The 17,050-nt window shown below is 36.2% G+C and overlaps 2 protein-coding genes across 6 annotated transcripts in view; both read right to left on the reverse strand.

The window, feature by feature from the left end:
• Nucleotides 1-17,050, reverse strand: part of LOC134854592 (uncharacterized) — a 343,397-nt gene that overhangs the window by 277,448 nt on the left and 48,899 nt on the right. The window lies entirely within an intron of this gene.
• LOC134854590 (dual specificity protein phosphatase CDC14A-like) overlaps nt 1,997-17,050 on the reverse strand; it is a 36,488-nt gene continuing 21,434 nt past the window's right edge. For 3 of the 5 annotated variants that reach the window (XM_063870910.1, XM_063870909.1, XM_063870913.1), the window contains 10 exons: nt 15,768-15,955; nt 15,010-15,140; nt 14,558-14,735; nt 12,121-12,541; nt 10,358-10,641; nt 9,607-9,822; nt 8,597-8,755; nt 7,439-7,755; nt 4,130-4,383; nt 1,997-3,077 (listed from right to left, as the gene is read on the reverse strand). In XM_063870910.1, the coding sequence (XP_063726980.1) occupies nt 3,063-3,077; nt 4,130-4,383; nt 7,439-7,755; nt 8,597-8,755; nt 9,607-9,822; nt 10,358-10,641; nt 12,121-12,541; nt 14,558-14,735; nt 15,010-15,140; nt 15,768-15,955 (2,163 nt within the window). In that variant the 3' untranslated portion in view covers nt 1,997-3,062. The remainder of the gene's footprint in view (nt 3,078-4,129; nt 4,384-7,438; nt 7,756-8,596; nt 8,756-9,606; nt 9,823-10,357; nt 10,642-12,120; nt 12,542-14,557; nt 14,736-15,009; nt 15,141-15,767; nt 15,956-17,050) is intronic. The other 2 variants (XM_063870911.1, XM_063870912.1) reach the window with 2 other exon arrangements.

Raw genomic sequence — 17,050 nt, forward strand, 5'->3', positions numbered from 1 at the left:
GTGTAATAGAGGTGTCTCAAGTTCTAAGCAAATTAAGAGGTTGAGAAAAATCAACGGAGCCGATCTCTCAAGGTCATTTTTAAGACTACTTCAAACGTAACTATGAGGGCTTTTCTTATGGGCGAAGGCCCGAGTGAGTGAAAAACTCATGGAAGGACAGAAAACAAAAACAGTCGTAAGTCAACTAACAAAATGATTTAACTGCCGTTCTTCTAGAAAGAATTAAATGAAGCAATATTTTATTTCTTACAAAACGAAACTCTTGAAATATAAAATTAGTTTCACTTCCCCGGCGGTCAGTGACAATTTTGCATAAATCTGCCATTTTTATGTTCGACCAATATTAAGTCCCTGGAAATGTTTTTTTTTCTTTGATATTTTCACGCCGTAACTGAAATCTCATTGGTTATTTTATTCGCCCATTCGGTCTTTCCCCTGAGGAATTCCACCGTATTTAATCGGCCTCATTTGCACTGACTTATTCAATGGGTTAATTGACCTTACGAACGAAGCAATAAAATTTAAAAAAAAACATTGAGCCGTTTTTTCCATTAGGGAAGCTGTTAGCTTTCAGGGACCGCTTTATCACACTTGTACCACAATTTCAGGTTTTAATTTGCTCTCATTTTTTTCTCAATCAACCTTGTGCAAAATCGGAAACTGTGATTTTTTGCCGCTTATCCGAGCAACAATTAAGCGTTATTTGAACGCTGTCTTGGTAATTTCACCGAAATATTGCAATTGATCTTGGCAAAACTTGAGGCGGTATAACGAAATAAGTAGCCTCTACTTGAATGAATCCCTCTGGAATTCGAGCTCCGGTTACTTAAACATCAGCCAAGTACTCTCAATTTACTACACTATAGTATCAAAAAAAATCCATTTTAACATCCATTGACTGGTTTCAGGGTGTGACTTGTCGCCGTATTCTCATGTATAAAATAAACTGCATATTGCGCTAGATCGCCGCTCTCTGTAAAAACTGTTTAAGTGAATATGTAAATTAAGGTATCCATTTCTATAAAATGTAGTATTCACTATTTTACTTAACATTAAGAAGTGAAAGTTTAAGTGTAGCAATACTATCATCTAATGAATTATAATTAGGCAACAGGAAAACTACAAATTTTAATTCCGTAAATTTACAATAGTGACATTAGAATTTAAATTTGGATTCGAGAAGTCCATAAATGCTTAAGTACTTAACAAACACGTATTAAAATAAAACTTTCGACACTTCTTCAAACACTGCGCCCCAGGACTGAATACTCATTCAAAAGAGACTTTACAGACCTACAATTTCAGCTTTAAATTGAAAATATAACAAAAAAGGCTGTTCTATCCTACTTTACAAACAATAAAACTTATAAATACAACTAAATGGATTTGCATAATGTATGGGTAGAAAAAATAACCGATTTGATCAAGTATCAAATACGAAAACTTTTCAGATAAAGAACCTAACAGTTCATTTTCTCAGTACCAAGGGCGCAGTACAGTAAAATAAGTATATCTGATTTGCATTATTCCGACAACATCAGACTTTTAAGCGAAGAAAAGCACTGAGATAACGGCTTTCGATACAGAGGATCAAATTAAATTTGAGACAAACGAACAAGAGAGGCTGATTACTGTGAAACAATTGCTAGTATTGTATCAGAAACTTTTGGTCCCAAGAAAAAAAGATATTATTACAAAGCTCAAAAAATTCGATAAGTTACTATCAAATTTCAAATTAAGTTTTAGTTTTCCATACGGTTTCGATTTATTTAAGCTACTTCCAGCGTTATGCTAATGCTTCAAAAAACATTAAGTTAGATAGATAGTAAAACAGAAAACCCCAAAATGTAGGTGCAATATAAAAAAGCCGAAGTCTAAACCAGCTACCCTACAAACCAGCCGAAAATACGTAACCGTTTCATAATAGTTATGAGTAGTTATGAACAATTTAGAGTTACGAAAGTCATGCACATTTCATTCATATGAAGTAAATTTTCGGTTGGTTCATACACTGCGCATTTTCGGTTGGCTTATACTTCGGCTGGTTTATATACACCCACAAGGTGATTATCAAAGCCAATTTAATGTAGCTGGTATGTGCAGATACCATTAAAATTAGTCTTTTCGCAGTCAACCAACCCCTCACTAAGTCATACGACGACATGATAAAGAAGATTTAGACATTCAAACCACTCAAGCAACTAAAAGAACTATCAGTTGAGCACACAATCCAAACAATAGAAATCTGTTTGCAGAGTCTATTAAAAACACCCCTATCCCCACCGAACTTGTTGTCTACTTATGCGAAAAAAGGGGGCAGATTATTTACAGAATTCTGTACTCGTATATGCTTAACCGTAGATTATTCCTTCATAGGGGTTGATATTTTTTTTACTAGTTACCACAGTTAGGACTGAAAATTCCATCCCATAGGAAGATCAATTCTCAATTAGTGCTTGTTTACGATTAACTTTCTAATACTGGCTGGTGCTTTGACTGTTCATAAGTTCAATATTCAAATTTGATTCTTGAATATATAGTAAAACCGCTTACCTTGGACTTGAACCCCCTTCTCCAGTAACATAGTTCGGCAAAAACAAATGGCTGCATTAGTTAGAGAACAATTATATCGAGTCAATTTAGAGGAAACAAAACAAACAACACTTTGAAAGACAGGAAAATACGCAGCGGAAAAATAGATTTAACATATTTACACTTGATAAAACGATAACTACATTAGAAACAGAGTCAATTTTTAAGAGCATTTACGAAATTCAGCCGAAGATTAGAGTGAAATGGCACTTGGTTTGAAAAGGCATTTTGTGAGTGTGATTTCAATGAAAGAATGACGGGAGAGTGATATTTAGTTTCAATTTATTTTATATACTTTGATGTTTGTGCTAGGGAATGAAAGAACCAATTTTTAGTTGCAATGGGTTCTTAGTTACTATCTTTTGAGCCACCATTGTTGTGAAAACTTATTGAAGCTGGGCCGGGTTCGGATTGAGATGCAATCAAGTCCATCGTCTGTTCTTTCTCAGAAGAGCGCAACTGGAATCGACTCATGAGTTCCAGGCCTTGAACAAAAAATGGTCATTACATATACAAAAAAAAATTTTTTTTTTGTCTACTAACATATCTATAATTATTAGCCAGTGAATAACAGTTTGGAATTCCTGTCATTGTTATGCAATTCCCACCAGATAAATTTTATGTAAATCACTGAGGCAAAGCTGCAACTTCGCAAGCACGAACGAGAAAGCGTCAAAGATTCGAATGCACACAAGTTCAAAATTTGTATGTAATAAGTTGGCATGTAAAAAACTACAGACCACCACATTAACTTTGCGTGTAATAAATTAGAAAATATATTAAACCAAATTGCGTTAAAATAATATCAAACATAACCAACTGACTGTTGGAAAAGAGCAATGAACGCAATGAAACTGAAACAAAAACTGACTTTTTTTTTGTTCAAAAATCTGGAACTTTTGACTTTCGAAGAAAAAATAGATGGCCTTAAAGCTCTTTGAATTTTTAGAACAATTTCTGATGGACACTTTTTTTTTTAAAATAACCCAATTTGAGAAAACTGGATCAATAGGCAAAACTTTTATTTCACTGGGATATCTGATAATTAATTTCCATTTTCGAAATTAGAAGTCGCTCAAGTTTTTCGTGACCTTTTTACTTTTGCTGTTCGAAAGTCGAGTTTGCCTTCCTGATAACACTGAAAATGCACTAAACTTGGAAAAAATTGAAAGTCAAACAGCGAAAAAGTAGATTTGAGCCTCAACAAATTTTCAGACTTTTCCAGAAAAAAAAGATATCGCGTTCATCGACTTTTAATAATTTGCCAAATAATTTTAATAAAAAAATTAAGGAAATGGACACAATTTTAGTCCTCTCCACTGGTCATAATTTCGTCTACTATTGCTTCGTTCCAAAAAGCATGGTTTATGTTAAAGAATGTGTAAAATGCGCGATTTTGATGCGCTGAACATTCCAACTCAGAACCAAGTTGACATCCTCCTCCCTCAACGGACTTTGGGAGTGGGGGGGGGGGGGTTGTTAACTTGGTTTTACTTCTCTTTTTCAACCAAAGGACCATGAGTGCCTCGAGAAATACCTGCGAAGATCTGAGGTTGTATTTGTTCGTGTGTGAAGAGGGCAGAGTGGAGGGGGGCTGGTGTCCAGCATAAGCGTAGGAGGATTGGGGGGAGTGACTGCTGTTTGACAGATATGTAGAAGAGGGGGGCAAAGTTGATGCGGCTGCCACTGAGTTTGATGAGTGGGGGTAGGAGTGGCTGTTAGGAGGCACTGGTTGTGAGGTGTCCATCACAGAATGCTTCACACTGCTCGCTCCATTGCTGCCGTTAGCACCTAAACATCAAATGGGAAAAACTTACGATTCATTTTGCAACCATAACAAATATCGTTTATCAGCATTCAAAAGCATAACGAAATAATCGATCTATAGAGCAAAAAGCTTCAGCCACAGCCAACAGGGCTGAGACAAAAGACTGAAACTATGGAAAACCACGTGAAAAGTATAATATACACCGAAGAAAAAACGCTCGGCAATTAGCAAAACAAAATGAAACCTATAACCGTTGAAAAATTTTCATCATCTCATAGAAATTGTAAAATAATTTGGACTTTTTTGATTTTCAATTTTTTTTCTAAAAAAATCACCTTATAGTTTTTGAATTCAAGATTCTTTGATAAATTACATTTTCAATACAAACTAACTCAAATGGGGAAATTGAATTAGCAACAATTTATCTTAACTTCTGACACAGAGGCGAAGATGAGCTTCGCATAACTTGCGATAAAACGAAAGCGTAACATTACAAGCTACCAAATAGTCAGTGAAATGAGAATAACTAAGTCGAATATTTTTTAGGAAATACAATAAGTTTTAGTTCAGAAAACAGACGAAAATACAACCGCTAGCTTTAAAAATTATTTAGTATTTTCCGAGCGTTCACAAAGCCAACAACATATGCTTAGACATCAATCGATCCGAATACAAAAAAAAAACTTTTTTGAATCGACCAACTTCACGTACAGATTATCAAGGCTAGAGTAGATGGCTCAACTACAGGGTCACTTACGACTTGGACATCTTCAACATGTTTTACCAACGAAGGGATTGCATTTTAAGCGCGACCAGCTCTGCATGCATTTTGCTCCGCCCTGCATGGGAGCGGAGTGCTTTGACACCCATGTTGTACAGCGTAAAAACATATCTGAACACGTGTTTAGTTGTTGATTTAGCAACCCCAATTTAAATTCACTATCTTGAAGCCAGTCTTCATTGAACTTACATCTTCCCTTGACTGAACTTTTGCGACTCAGGTTAAATTACAGGTTAACGCTTAATAAACAATTGAATTTAGACTTTGAAGTAAAAACTCGCTCCTTCACGCTCCTGGCCCGACACAACTTTTCTCGCACTGACACGGCCCTGACAACTTTTTGTTCGCCCTGATATGGCCCTGACCGCGTGGCAACCCTAAAATTGTGCGATGAGTTTTTCTTAATTTTTTTTTAAGTTTGAACTTTTAATTTTTATGCTACCAACCGACCTGATTTATTCAAAAAAAGAATAATCATTATTCTACTCCATAAAACGATGCAAAATAAGTTCACTAAACCGACAAAACATTAGCAAGAATTTTTTAGGCCGATTAAAAATTCTATTCGAAAAAAAAAACAAAAAAAACATACCAGTCAGGAATGTAAATTAAAAAAACTACCGAGTTAATCAAGGACAACTGAATAACGCTTGCTAAGCGCAAGGGTAACAACAATAAAAATTGCTTACAGCGCAAAAAAATTGTGGTGTGGCAACTAAGCTGACAAACTATAGTCCGATTATTTAGTTTTTCCCGGAAAGAAATCAATTTCAGACATTAAAAAAAACAAGGTCCGGCTGTGACGCGATACCCAGACCATAGGGTGCAAAGGCAACAGCATTACCTCCAGGCCAAAAGATAATGGGCCTGGAAGTTAATAAGAATCAATAATATAGCAACATCAGTTTCAATTGTGTAAAAAAATTAGTTTACGGAAAAAAGCCAAGATCCCGATAACAAGACACTTGCTCTCTCAAAAGTAAAAATCGAAGTCAAGCTGATTTCCTCTCTATTGTCCATGTTTTGAAAGGCGCAAATCGCCTCGGATTTCTTTCAATGATTTCATGAAATTAAAGAAAAACGAAACAACCGGTTGCTGTTCAAACCGCAAAGACGGAAGTAAAAACCTCAAAAATGGGATAAAACTTTTTCTGATTCAAACAAAAATCTGGTTCTAAAGTTGATTCTATTTGAGCAAGGCAAAAAGGGAAATAGCACCTAAATTATTTCAAATTAATCGAGCGTATGTTTTCCTATGGATTCTAACACACATTCTTTACTCAACTCTGTTAATAACACATAACAAGGACTATATTTCATGGCAGGTACACTTGAAGCCATGAATCGTGAAAAAATTCACACTTTAAACCTAGCCAAAATACAGTTGGAAATGACAATAAACATGAACCACAACGATACATAGCAAACAAACAGTTGGAAAAGAGTCAATGAATGCACAGAAACAGAAAAAAAACTGACGTGTTTTGTTTCAAAATATCAACATTCGAATTTTGAAGAACAAACTGATGCCATTACAGCTCTTCTGAATTTAAAGAACAATTTTTGATTGGCGTTTTTTTGACAAAATTAACCCAATTCGAGAAAATCCAGATTCTGAACTTGAAAAAATATCACAAGTCATACCGCGAAAAATCAATTTTTAGCGTGAGTAGGATTTTTACCGGTATAGGATTTTGTAAGACTATCTCCCGAAAACAAATCCCCTATTCTTCAATAAAAATTCTACTAAGTTCGTTGGCTCTTAATAACAGACTGTATTTCGATTATTCGATTATTTTCAATTTAATTGATTGACACTTTTTAAAATAAAACTAACTCAATTGAAATTTTCAAGTATTTTTTGTTCTGCTGGGAAATCTAATAATTAAAAACCTATACCGGAATTAAAAGTCATTCACGTTCATTTATAATTTAGTAGTCTAATTTGTTTTCCTTTTAGCACACTAATTTAAATTGAACTTAAAAAAGAACTCAAAAGTGAACCCGCAAAAAGACATTTTTCCTGATTAGAAAATACAAAAGAAAGACGGCCTCAATAGGTGTCTACACGTTGATTGGCACTTAACTAGAACCACGGTAAATTATTTAAAATCACTGACAGCCAGTTAAATTTAAAAAGAACATATGATTTATTTATTTTCTAGATGCATTCATAAATCATTGGTAGGGTGGCCCTCTTCATCCTTTACATTGATTGCCACGGGAAAAAATTACCCACCACACTAACTAATATATATTTTTTTAAATTAAATAAAAAATGTTGGCAAAAGGATTACTTGTGTATAGATAATTAGCAGTAGACGAAGGCACATTTGACGAGTAGTTAGAGACTGAAGAGGTCAAATGGTTCGTCACACCTCCCATCAATGCAGCTGTAGTCTTACTGGGCTTCGCACTACTCTGGAACCCCCCTACACCTGGAGACATTGTCGTCCCGGTCGCACCATTGCGGGTGGATGATACAGTAGTCGTTCCGTTGTTTCCACTGCCAGCCCCCGAGTGGTTAGAGTAAGAGCTGTTGTTTGCGAGAGTAGTCAAACCTGACGAAGGGTAGTGGTGAACGTTGTTCCGTGAGGCAATTGACGAAGAGACGCTAGAAAACAGACAAATCATTAAAAACAAAAAACATCTTGGTTTTTAATGTAAATGCCAAAATAAATCGTAAGACCGCCTTTTTGAGGTATCAGTGAATATTATATTGGGCTTTGATCGGCCATCAGTGTAATATGCTCCCTCAAATACCGATTAGTGTAGTACCGAGAAAAAAAATTTGAAAACGCTATGGAAGGTGAAAGAACTGAATGATTAATGATTTCAATTAATTTTTTCTTAACAGGTTTTCATGCAAAGGATTTCTTTGTGACAGGAATTTCATATGGTTTAGGAACCGATGACATCACAAACGAATACTCAAACACAAAATAGAAAAATTTTTTGGACATACTGGCATGACAAAGACAATTTAAAAATAGACGCAGATAAACATGCAAGTTACGATTTTATACTATCAATTAAACCATTAAAACTATCATTAACTGAAATATAAAAAGTAGGATGATTTGTCGAACTTTTACTTCTTCAAAAATACAGCATTTTATAGCCTCCCATTATTTAATTATATTCCATTTTCATTGGTAGTCATTTCCCTTATTAAAAACAAGGTCAATCATATCTAGCCTGTCAAACCTTATAAAAAAGGTATGGCTCAATAGTTAAAGTCGGCCAGTAAATTCCCACCCAGAGATGACGAGAAAAATTTCTAATATACACACGATTATCATTCTATTATACATTCGGATACTTATACATCTTTAAGTTTTTATAATTTTATATCAACCTAATTTTCAGGAAAATGTAAGGGTAACATGACAATGACGGTTTGTATGACTAAATCACACTCTCACGTGGTCACGACACGACTAGTTTATTTTTACCGGTACTTCGTGGCCATCACGAGAGATCTCGGGGAGCCACTCGGATCTGCCGAGGAGGCCACGTGGTACATGGGGGAGTGGTAGTAAGTGTTCCCCCTTGCACCGCCAGCAGAAGACGACATGTATGCAATGCCACGTGAAGAGCGAAGCAAGGCTATTCTTCAACCAATCAAAATCAAGCATCAATTAATTTTGAGAACAGACCAATACCAACTGGGTTACACTACTTTTTACGTACAGGTACAAGTGATAACAAAAATCAGATCTCTTATGGTTCGAATTATTAGCACAAATTAAGTTATTATATAAAATTCTTTCGATTTTTAAGCAGTTCTTCAGCATCTGAGATTATCAGTTGTCAATCAAATATCAGTTTTCTTCGTTTTCGTTTCGATATACGATCATTTGATCACAATCATTAATTTGAGTGTTTAATACTCTATTCAGGGTGACCACATTCTCGATTCGGAAAAAGGAACCTTCAATTTCATCTGAAAAAAGTACCTTAAAGAACTTTTTAAAAAACCAGGTCATTACTAAGGTGCTTTAAAGAACAAAAAAATAGCCAAAGAAAAACAGAAACCAACAAAAAATCGTACAAAACTTCAGATCACAGAGTAGCAACTTAAAGGAATGATGTCGATGGAGCATCTCTTTTCTGTACAGAGACTAAGGGTCGCTTGCCTTAGATTTACCCATGTCCTCTGAAACATTGATTGGTAAAACCTCGATCAAAGCGAGGTCCCTTAGAAGAAGGACTTTTGAAATTTAAATGACCATAAAAGTACTAAAAGGAACTGGTCCTTTAAAACGGACCATATGGTCACCCTGACTCAATTTGAGCAATTATCTAGCCTGTTTTCAGGCGTTTCAGCACTACAATTAATTGTTGAACAGTCTTTTTAGTAGGCTACATTCAAGCATTACATTACAAATAAGGTCAATTAATTTACAAATTACTACAAACTATACAAGACAGTTATGATGGATGCATTTGGTTGGTGACCTACTTTTTGGATAGATTTCCGGACAAGGGTGGCGCAGCAGCGCCTCCCCCAGACGAGCGCTTCTTGACCGAGGTCAAGTTGGCAGTCGCCGCCGAAATGTTATTAGAAGCGTGCCCGTATGATGTGGGGGAGGAGGTGCCGCCTATAGACAGGCGGGACGCCTTAGCGGCTACCCCGTGCATCCCACTTGACACCTTGGAGGATCCAATTGAGTTGTTTCTAAGGGAGATGCAATTTTCTCATTAAGATTTTGAAACCCAGCTTTGGAACCTTTCCTGTTCATCGAAATCGAGAGAAAACCAGGCACAGTCAAAGAATCTCCTGGATGGCGTATGTAACTCATGCGCTCGACCTTATGATCGCGAGTGCTTTTTAAATTTATCGCTGGCCCTGCGTCCTCCTTACTAAGTTGGGGAAGATCGATGTTGCCCGTTTTCAGGCTAATCTCAGACCCAGAGCACCTCCGCGGGCTCAAAACTAAATTTTTTTTAACTTTCCCATTATTCTGACAAGCCAACTCAAAAAATTCATTCTGCTTTTCATTTATAAAACTTCAAGGTGGATATAAAGCTATCTCTGTCAAACAATGTTAGAATTCACATAAACGTTATTCGTTACAATATTTCCCAAAAAAATAAAAAGCTGTGCACCAGTCATTGGCGTGAGTGCCTTGCATTTTCAATACGGTATGGTTAAGAAGCAAGGTGTCGTTAAATTTAAAAATTAGGTAATCCGCAACCTTTTTGTTACTAACTTGTTGCTCAAAACAGACGAGCCAACCGACTTCTTACTCGCACTGCCCTTCGGTGACTTGGAAGCTCTCCGAACCCCGGTTGTCGAACCTCCTGATGAGGCTGCCGAGTCACTTCTACCCTGTAGTCCCACTGGGTGGTGGTTTTGGCGCTTGGCTTTGATCAGCAACAAATGGTCTCCCTGCGACTTCCGCAGAGCAGCGCCCGAGGATCCATTTGCGGACGGTCTGCTCACTCCTGATGAGGTGCCATGCGAGTTCAAACCCGTGCGAGGACTCCGGGAATTCTGAAAAAAAGAGCTTCAATTCAAGTTAAAATTCAAATTACCCAAAATTTTATGATGAGCGGAATTTTTTTAGGACTGTCAAGACAATTTAACCAAACACCGCGAGGGAAAAACTAAGATATGAGCTGTTCAGTTCTTTACGGCTTACCGCTGTTGCGGCCCTGGTTAAGAACTGCAACAATTTTTTAAAGTTCTGAGTTCTTTAGTTTCTTGGCAGGGTAAGGTTGCGTTACCGTCAAATAACGAGCGTGGATCATGGTGAGCATAGTACATCTGACCTATCAATTGAGAAGCTGATACGTAACCACTTCTCATATTTGAACTAGCACACAGAGGAAAAGGAACCCTTTGGGTCTTTGCTTTTTACTCAGGCCAAAAATGCCTAAGAACTACAAAAATAGCCAACAGACAGTTGGGAAACTGTAAAACCAGGAAACTTTTCAAAATTTTTGTAACTGCGAGAAAAAATACATCACGTTAAAGGTTTTTGAATTTCGGGAATCTTTTATGACTGACAATTTTTTCATATAAAATAACCGAAGAAAAGGCTGTATCATTTTTTTTAGATAATTTTTTCATTCTGCGAGAAAATCTATAATTAAAATCCACGTTCGAAACTAGAATTTATTCACATTTTCCCGCGCAATTTCAATTTCACAATTAAATAGTTTAATTTGCCCTCCTTTACCTAAATGAATTTGAAATTGAACCTGTAAAGAAAGCAAAGTCAAATTGACCGTGTAATATTTGGTGCTAGGTATTTTAGTATACCGGTTTTTCAGCAGACTCAAAACATTTAATAAGTCAAACCGGTAACTTCAAAAGCGGCATTGGCAACGGCAAATAGCGACAGCTTACTCTACTACTCTTGCATTCGGCATTAGAGTTATCGTGCACGTGAATCAGTGTTTGCCATGGGGACCGGCCTATTAACATGTGTGTCGATTAGCATGTTCATGTAAAAGAATGTGGTTTAAAGCTTTGCCATTTCACGTTTTGTTTACCAAAATTGCAATTTTGAAATTTTAGCTCCCCTATCAAATCAAGTGGTAACCGAAGTTATTTTCGATATTTTAGGCTTATTTGTTTTTCGACTGAAAGCACACCCAATTAAAGCAATTAACGCATGCTAATAGGCGCACATGCCAATCGCTACCCTCCGTTAGCCGCAAAACTAGTTTTTTTTTTGCTTCAGTTTTGTTAAACCATGGGATAATTGTCTTAATTAGGGAAACTCAACCATAGACTGTGCCTTTTTATGCCTGTCAAGCCACTGTGCATCAGTTGTACTTCATTGTTCTGCTAGAAGACCCAGTTTTTATTTTTTAAGCTAAAAGATCGGTCTGCTAAAATATCAGTCCCTAAAAGCTTCTTATTGAAAGTCATTTATGTTATGATTTATAACAACAAAACTAATTATCTGTAGTTCACAATTAAAAACTGAATTTTGAGGTGATTCAATGTCTCAGTTCTACCAACCTCTCTTGCTCGCCTGTACGTGTAGGTTGACGTTGGACTAGATAGAGAACTGCCTCCCCCCTTTGTCCCGTACTTGGCGACAGAAGACACCCCTCCACTCAACCTGCCTGCTACCCACCGTTGAGCACTGGTCGCCGCATTTGCAGCCGATGTCACCGCCGTCCCAGTAGCCGACGACTGTTGGGCCGAACTATAGGATAATCGGTTCGAACCACTTACTGGCGAAGAGGACGAGGTCGTTTGTTGTTGGATGTGTGTTGAATATAATGCCGTTTGACTACTAGCACTGTAATGTGGATTATTCTGATTCATTTTGACTGCTTCGTTGTTCTGAGTAGAATAACCATTTCTATGAGACATTCCCATTGTTGCTGCTGCTGCTCCTGATGAGGATAAAGAGTCTCCCCTTTGGTTCCGTGTTCTAAACAGAAAAGCATTAGTTCAGGGTTTAAAATTAAACTATCTCATAAGATCAATTTGAAACACTCGAATTTCTTCAACAATGGCCATTCTACAACAAAGACAGCCCGTTACTGTGCAAATAGCACAGAATGTTCCGACCACAGTCTTAAAAATACGAAAAACATTTTCTCAAGTCGTTGTCGTTTTTTCTGCATGTTAAAAATAGAACTTGGTCATATTTGAGAGCCATAGTTAAATAGGTCAAAAGCAAAACAGTTTGAAGAAAAATGACTAGAAAAACTAAAATTAAAAAAAAATGGAAAGTGAAATTGCGCTAAAAACACTAAAATCTACCTTTACTTGATTAAAACTAAATTTTCAAGGCTTAAACAAGCTATTGTAAGCCTTTACGGTCACCTTATTAGCTCGAAATTAGACCAACATCAAAAATTTCAAACCGGTTTTTCGACACTGCGAAAACGTTTGAAATTTTTAAATGTCGTTCGAATCACGACTGAAAGGACTTCAATACGATATATCACTCAACCCATTCCGATGATTTTTGTGGTACCTGATTTTGCGCGGAAAACAGGAAAAAACTAAAACACACTCGAATACATTTTCCCATTTTCAATGGTCGGAACAAAAAGGGATTTGTTTTAGGTTGAAACTTCAAGCGTGCTTAACTCCCTTATCTTTGGGACTTTATGCAGTGTACTTTGTTATCATAAATCATAAGGAGAGGGGGAAGCGTGTGATTAGATTCAAAACTTCTTGTTGTTCCGACCATTGAAAATGGAGAGGAACTTAGTAATCAGATGTATTTTAATTTTTTCTCTTTTTTTCTTTGTTTTCCACGCAAAATCAGGTACCACAAATAATGATCGGACTGGGTTGAGTGATATATCATAATAAAGCCCTTACATTTGTAATTCGAGCCCTATTAAGAAACTTTGAACAAACTTTCCCAGCGTCGAGAAAAACCGGTTTGAAATTTTTGGTTTTTCGGCGTATTTCGAGCGAAGAAGGCGAGCGAGCAAACTTATTTCAATTGCTTAAAAGCTTATAATAGCTTAATTTAAAACCTAAAAACTTAATTTTACTTGGGTAACGTTAGTTTATATAGAATATTTTAACGCCTTTTTGGATAAAATTTTCCAAAATTCAAAACCTGCAAAAAAAACTTCGAAAATGTTTTTTATGACTTTGTTTTTCGTTTTTCTAGTGACTTTTCTAGAAAAATTGTTTTTCAATTTGCTTATTTTAGAATGTCTTTTGAATCTAAATAATCCCCAGTTTTTGTTCAGCAACTTCTATCGCATCACACCAAAATCAACGACAATAATTTGTAAAAACTTTGTATTTTCATAGACTATGGTCGGAATATTCTGTGCTACTTGCACAGTAACCGGCTATCCTTGTTAAATTTAGTCTACAGTACCTTACAAAAACGATTTACAATACAATACAACACATTATACGATTTATTTGGATTAAACATAGCCCACTGACAGTTGGAAAAGAGTAATGAACTCAAGGAAACTGAAAAAAAAACAGACTTATTTTTTGAAAAACCTTCAACTTTTAATTTAAAATAGATGGCCTTAAAGCTCTTTGAACTTTTAGAACAATTTATGATACATTAACCCAACTTGAAAAAACTGGATCAATAGCTAAACTTTTTATTCTACTGAAAATCTAAAAATTTATTTGCACTTCCGAAACTAGAAATCGTTCGCGTTTTTCGCGCCATTTCCACGTTCGTATTTGGAGAGTGCTATTTACATAACTTTCAGCAGATGAATTTCAATTGAACTCAAAAAGTGCATTTATGCCTAAGTGCATTATTATGTATGAATGCACATCTGTAGTAATTAGAGCATTTTAAGACTTTTCCCTGGAAAAAAAATCAGCAAGACCTTTATAAGAGTCTTCACTCGTTCATTACTCTTAATTAGTTCACTGAGACAGTTTGAAATTCTAGTGCATTCAAGAAAAGGAATAAAATAATGAGTGCATCTATAGCATGCTTTACCTGAACATGTCACCCTCCATCCACATTTTGCTCTGCTGACTCTCCACGTAGTGCTGCTGGGGTCCGATGACTGAGCCTGGCCTGCAGATGCGGATCCAGGCGATGACCTCGGCCGCCGTGAACTTGTAGTGCTTCATGATGAAGCAACCTATCAGGGTCCCTGTCCTCCCGAGGCCGGCTGGAACAAACAAAATGACATACTAATGTACAGACACGACAAATAATCAAGACTGAATAAAAAATACGATAAATTAGACAAAAAGACCGATCAATCTAAACACTTTGTAATTGGGAAAAGCTAATCAATAACATCTGACAATTAAAGTTTCCAAAATATAAACTACTGCTCTGTGAACTTTTTTTACTCAGTGATAATAAATAATATTATCCCTCCCCGACCGTAAGACATCCGTTTAAAAAGCCTTGTACCATGTGGTATATAATTATCTAACCTTTGCAGTGTACGGCAATGGCGCCGCCTGCCCGCTCGCATATCTCAAGGAATTTGTAGAGGATCTCCTGGGAAGGATTACTGCCGTCCACGAAGAACAGGTCGTAGTGCTCAAATCCCGCGTCCGTGAACCTGAGCGAAAGCCATTTAGTTTTTTCTTGTATAGAAAAAAAATTAATCAAAGATTAGCCAGACAGAGGAAAACAAATTTTTCCGACAAAATACTTTTTCAAGTTAAAATTTTGGGTCAGTCGGTCAAAAATGGCTGTCATAAAATAGTACGAAAAGGAGCCCTTTGGGAGGTATGGGGTGTCGATGATCTCCTGGTTGCTTTTAAAACTAATTATTTGCTGCTTGGATTAGACTACTTTCAAACATACTCCATTTGTAATCAAACACCCGGCAGCAATGGATGCGCTTTAAACAGCTTAAACAAGAACTAACTTAAACCTGAACACCAAATTTAACGCAGAAAAATGCTAACTGTTGCACGAAAAACTGAACACAAAAATTCAACGCTTATCCCATTCCCTTGTGAAATTTTAATATAACCTTGTTTGAAAAAATATGAAATTTGTATATAAAAAAGGTTGCAACAATCTGTTTCCTAGATCGAACTGACACGTTTTATTGAAGTTTAGAACACCAAAACCAATTTAAGCTAGCTTCGTTAATCGAAATTTGGTAAACATTTGAGGTGGGAACCTGGAAAACAGCCCTGAAACGAACCTATAACACAAGAATTGATTGTTCTACAACCTCTTGGCGTCGTAGAACTTCTTGTTGAGTCTGATCACAGTTGAGACGTGGTGCTTCCTGAAGTAGGGAAAGTAGACTTCTGGTGCGTGCAGCGGGTATCCGTCTAGGATCACACTCTGGTTGTGGGGTCCCGAGAAGGCGAGGAACTTGTCCGGTAGGATCCAGTTGAAGTCCCCGTTGTCCACTTTCTAGAATTATTTTAACAAATTGGTTGTGGTTGTGATTTGTATTCGAATCTTCTCTTTACACAAACCGTCATCGTATTGGCGAAATAAGAGTGAAACAGGGCGATATATGACAATAGGTGGTAGCTTCATGTTAAATAGCTGGATCGCTTTTTGTTATACTTGGAATATATTTATAACTTATTTCAAAAACTATTTTTTGACACAAGTGTTAATATTAAATTTTTGACCAACATTTCATCTGGCAGAGTAACGTATTTATAAAAAATATTTTAGTAGCATGTACAGTTGTTTGAAAATGAAATGACTATATTTTGCAATATAGTTCTCAAATTTAAAACACCCAATCTACTCAAAATTACCGCCTATTAAAATATCACCTGAAACAGTGCGAACATCAAATACCATTACTGCATTTTTTCTTGGCGCTAGTTTTAAAAATTTTTTTACCAAACTGATTACAATATTTTCAAATGCGCGAAAAAAGCTATTTGCAGCAAAAATGCCACCAAATAAATGAGCACTTGAGTGACTTCGGTTGGAAAAAAGTGGCCTTCGTAATGACACCAAACCTCACATGTGTAATCACAAAATATTGTGCAATATTGTTTACACGGAGGCGAACCTCTATAAGCGCAATAAGCTCTATAAAATGCAAGCTCTATATAGTGCAACCTCTATAAAATGCAGCTAGCGTTTACGCACCTCCGGTGCTTCGAACTTTGAGAGCTCATAAAAAACCGCATATAATGAAAAAAAGATCTGAAACCTTTGAGTGTACTCTGAGACTACTCAATAACAGGGTTCGTAATTTCAAATGTTGCTAAGTTTTTTTCTATGTGTTTTTTTAATTCAAAATTTGAAAAAACCATTAAATTTTGTGAAATTTTTCATATCTAAGTTTTTTTGAATGATTATTAAATTACATAAAAAACGTCGCATCTGGGAAACTAAAAGCATTTAAGCAGTCGCATTTGGACGCTAAATTTTCAACTCCTGAGAGTACTCTCACAGTACCCATGTGGGTTAGGAATTTTGAAAATTGAGAAAACTTTTAAATTAGTTTCGAAAAATTCAAAAACCATAAAAACGTCATAT

The sequence above is a fragment of the Symsagittifera roscoffensis genome, chromosome 9, assembly GCF_963678635.1.
Source record: "Symsagittifera roscoffensis chromosome 9, txSymRosc1.1, whole genome shotgun sequence".
Lineage (NCBI taxonomy): Eukaryota > Metazoa > Xenacoelomorpha > Acoela > Convolutidae > Symsagittifera > Symsagittifera roscoffensis.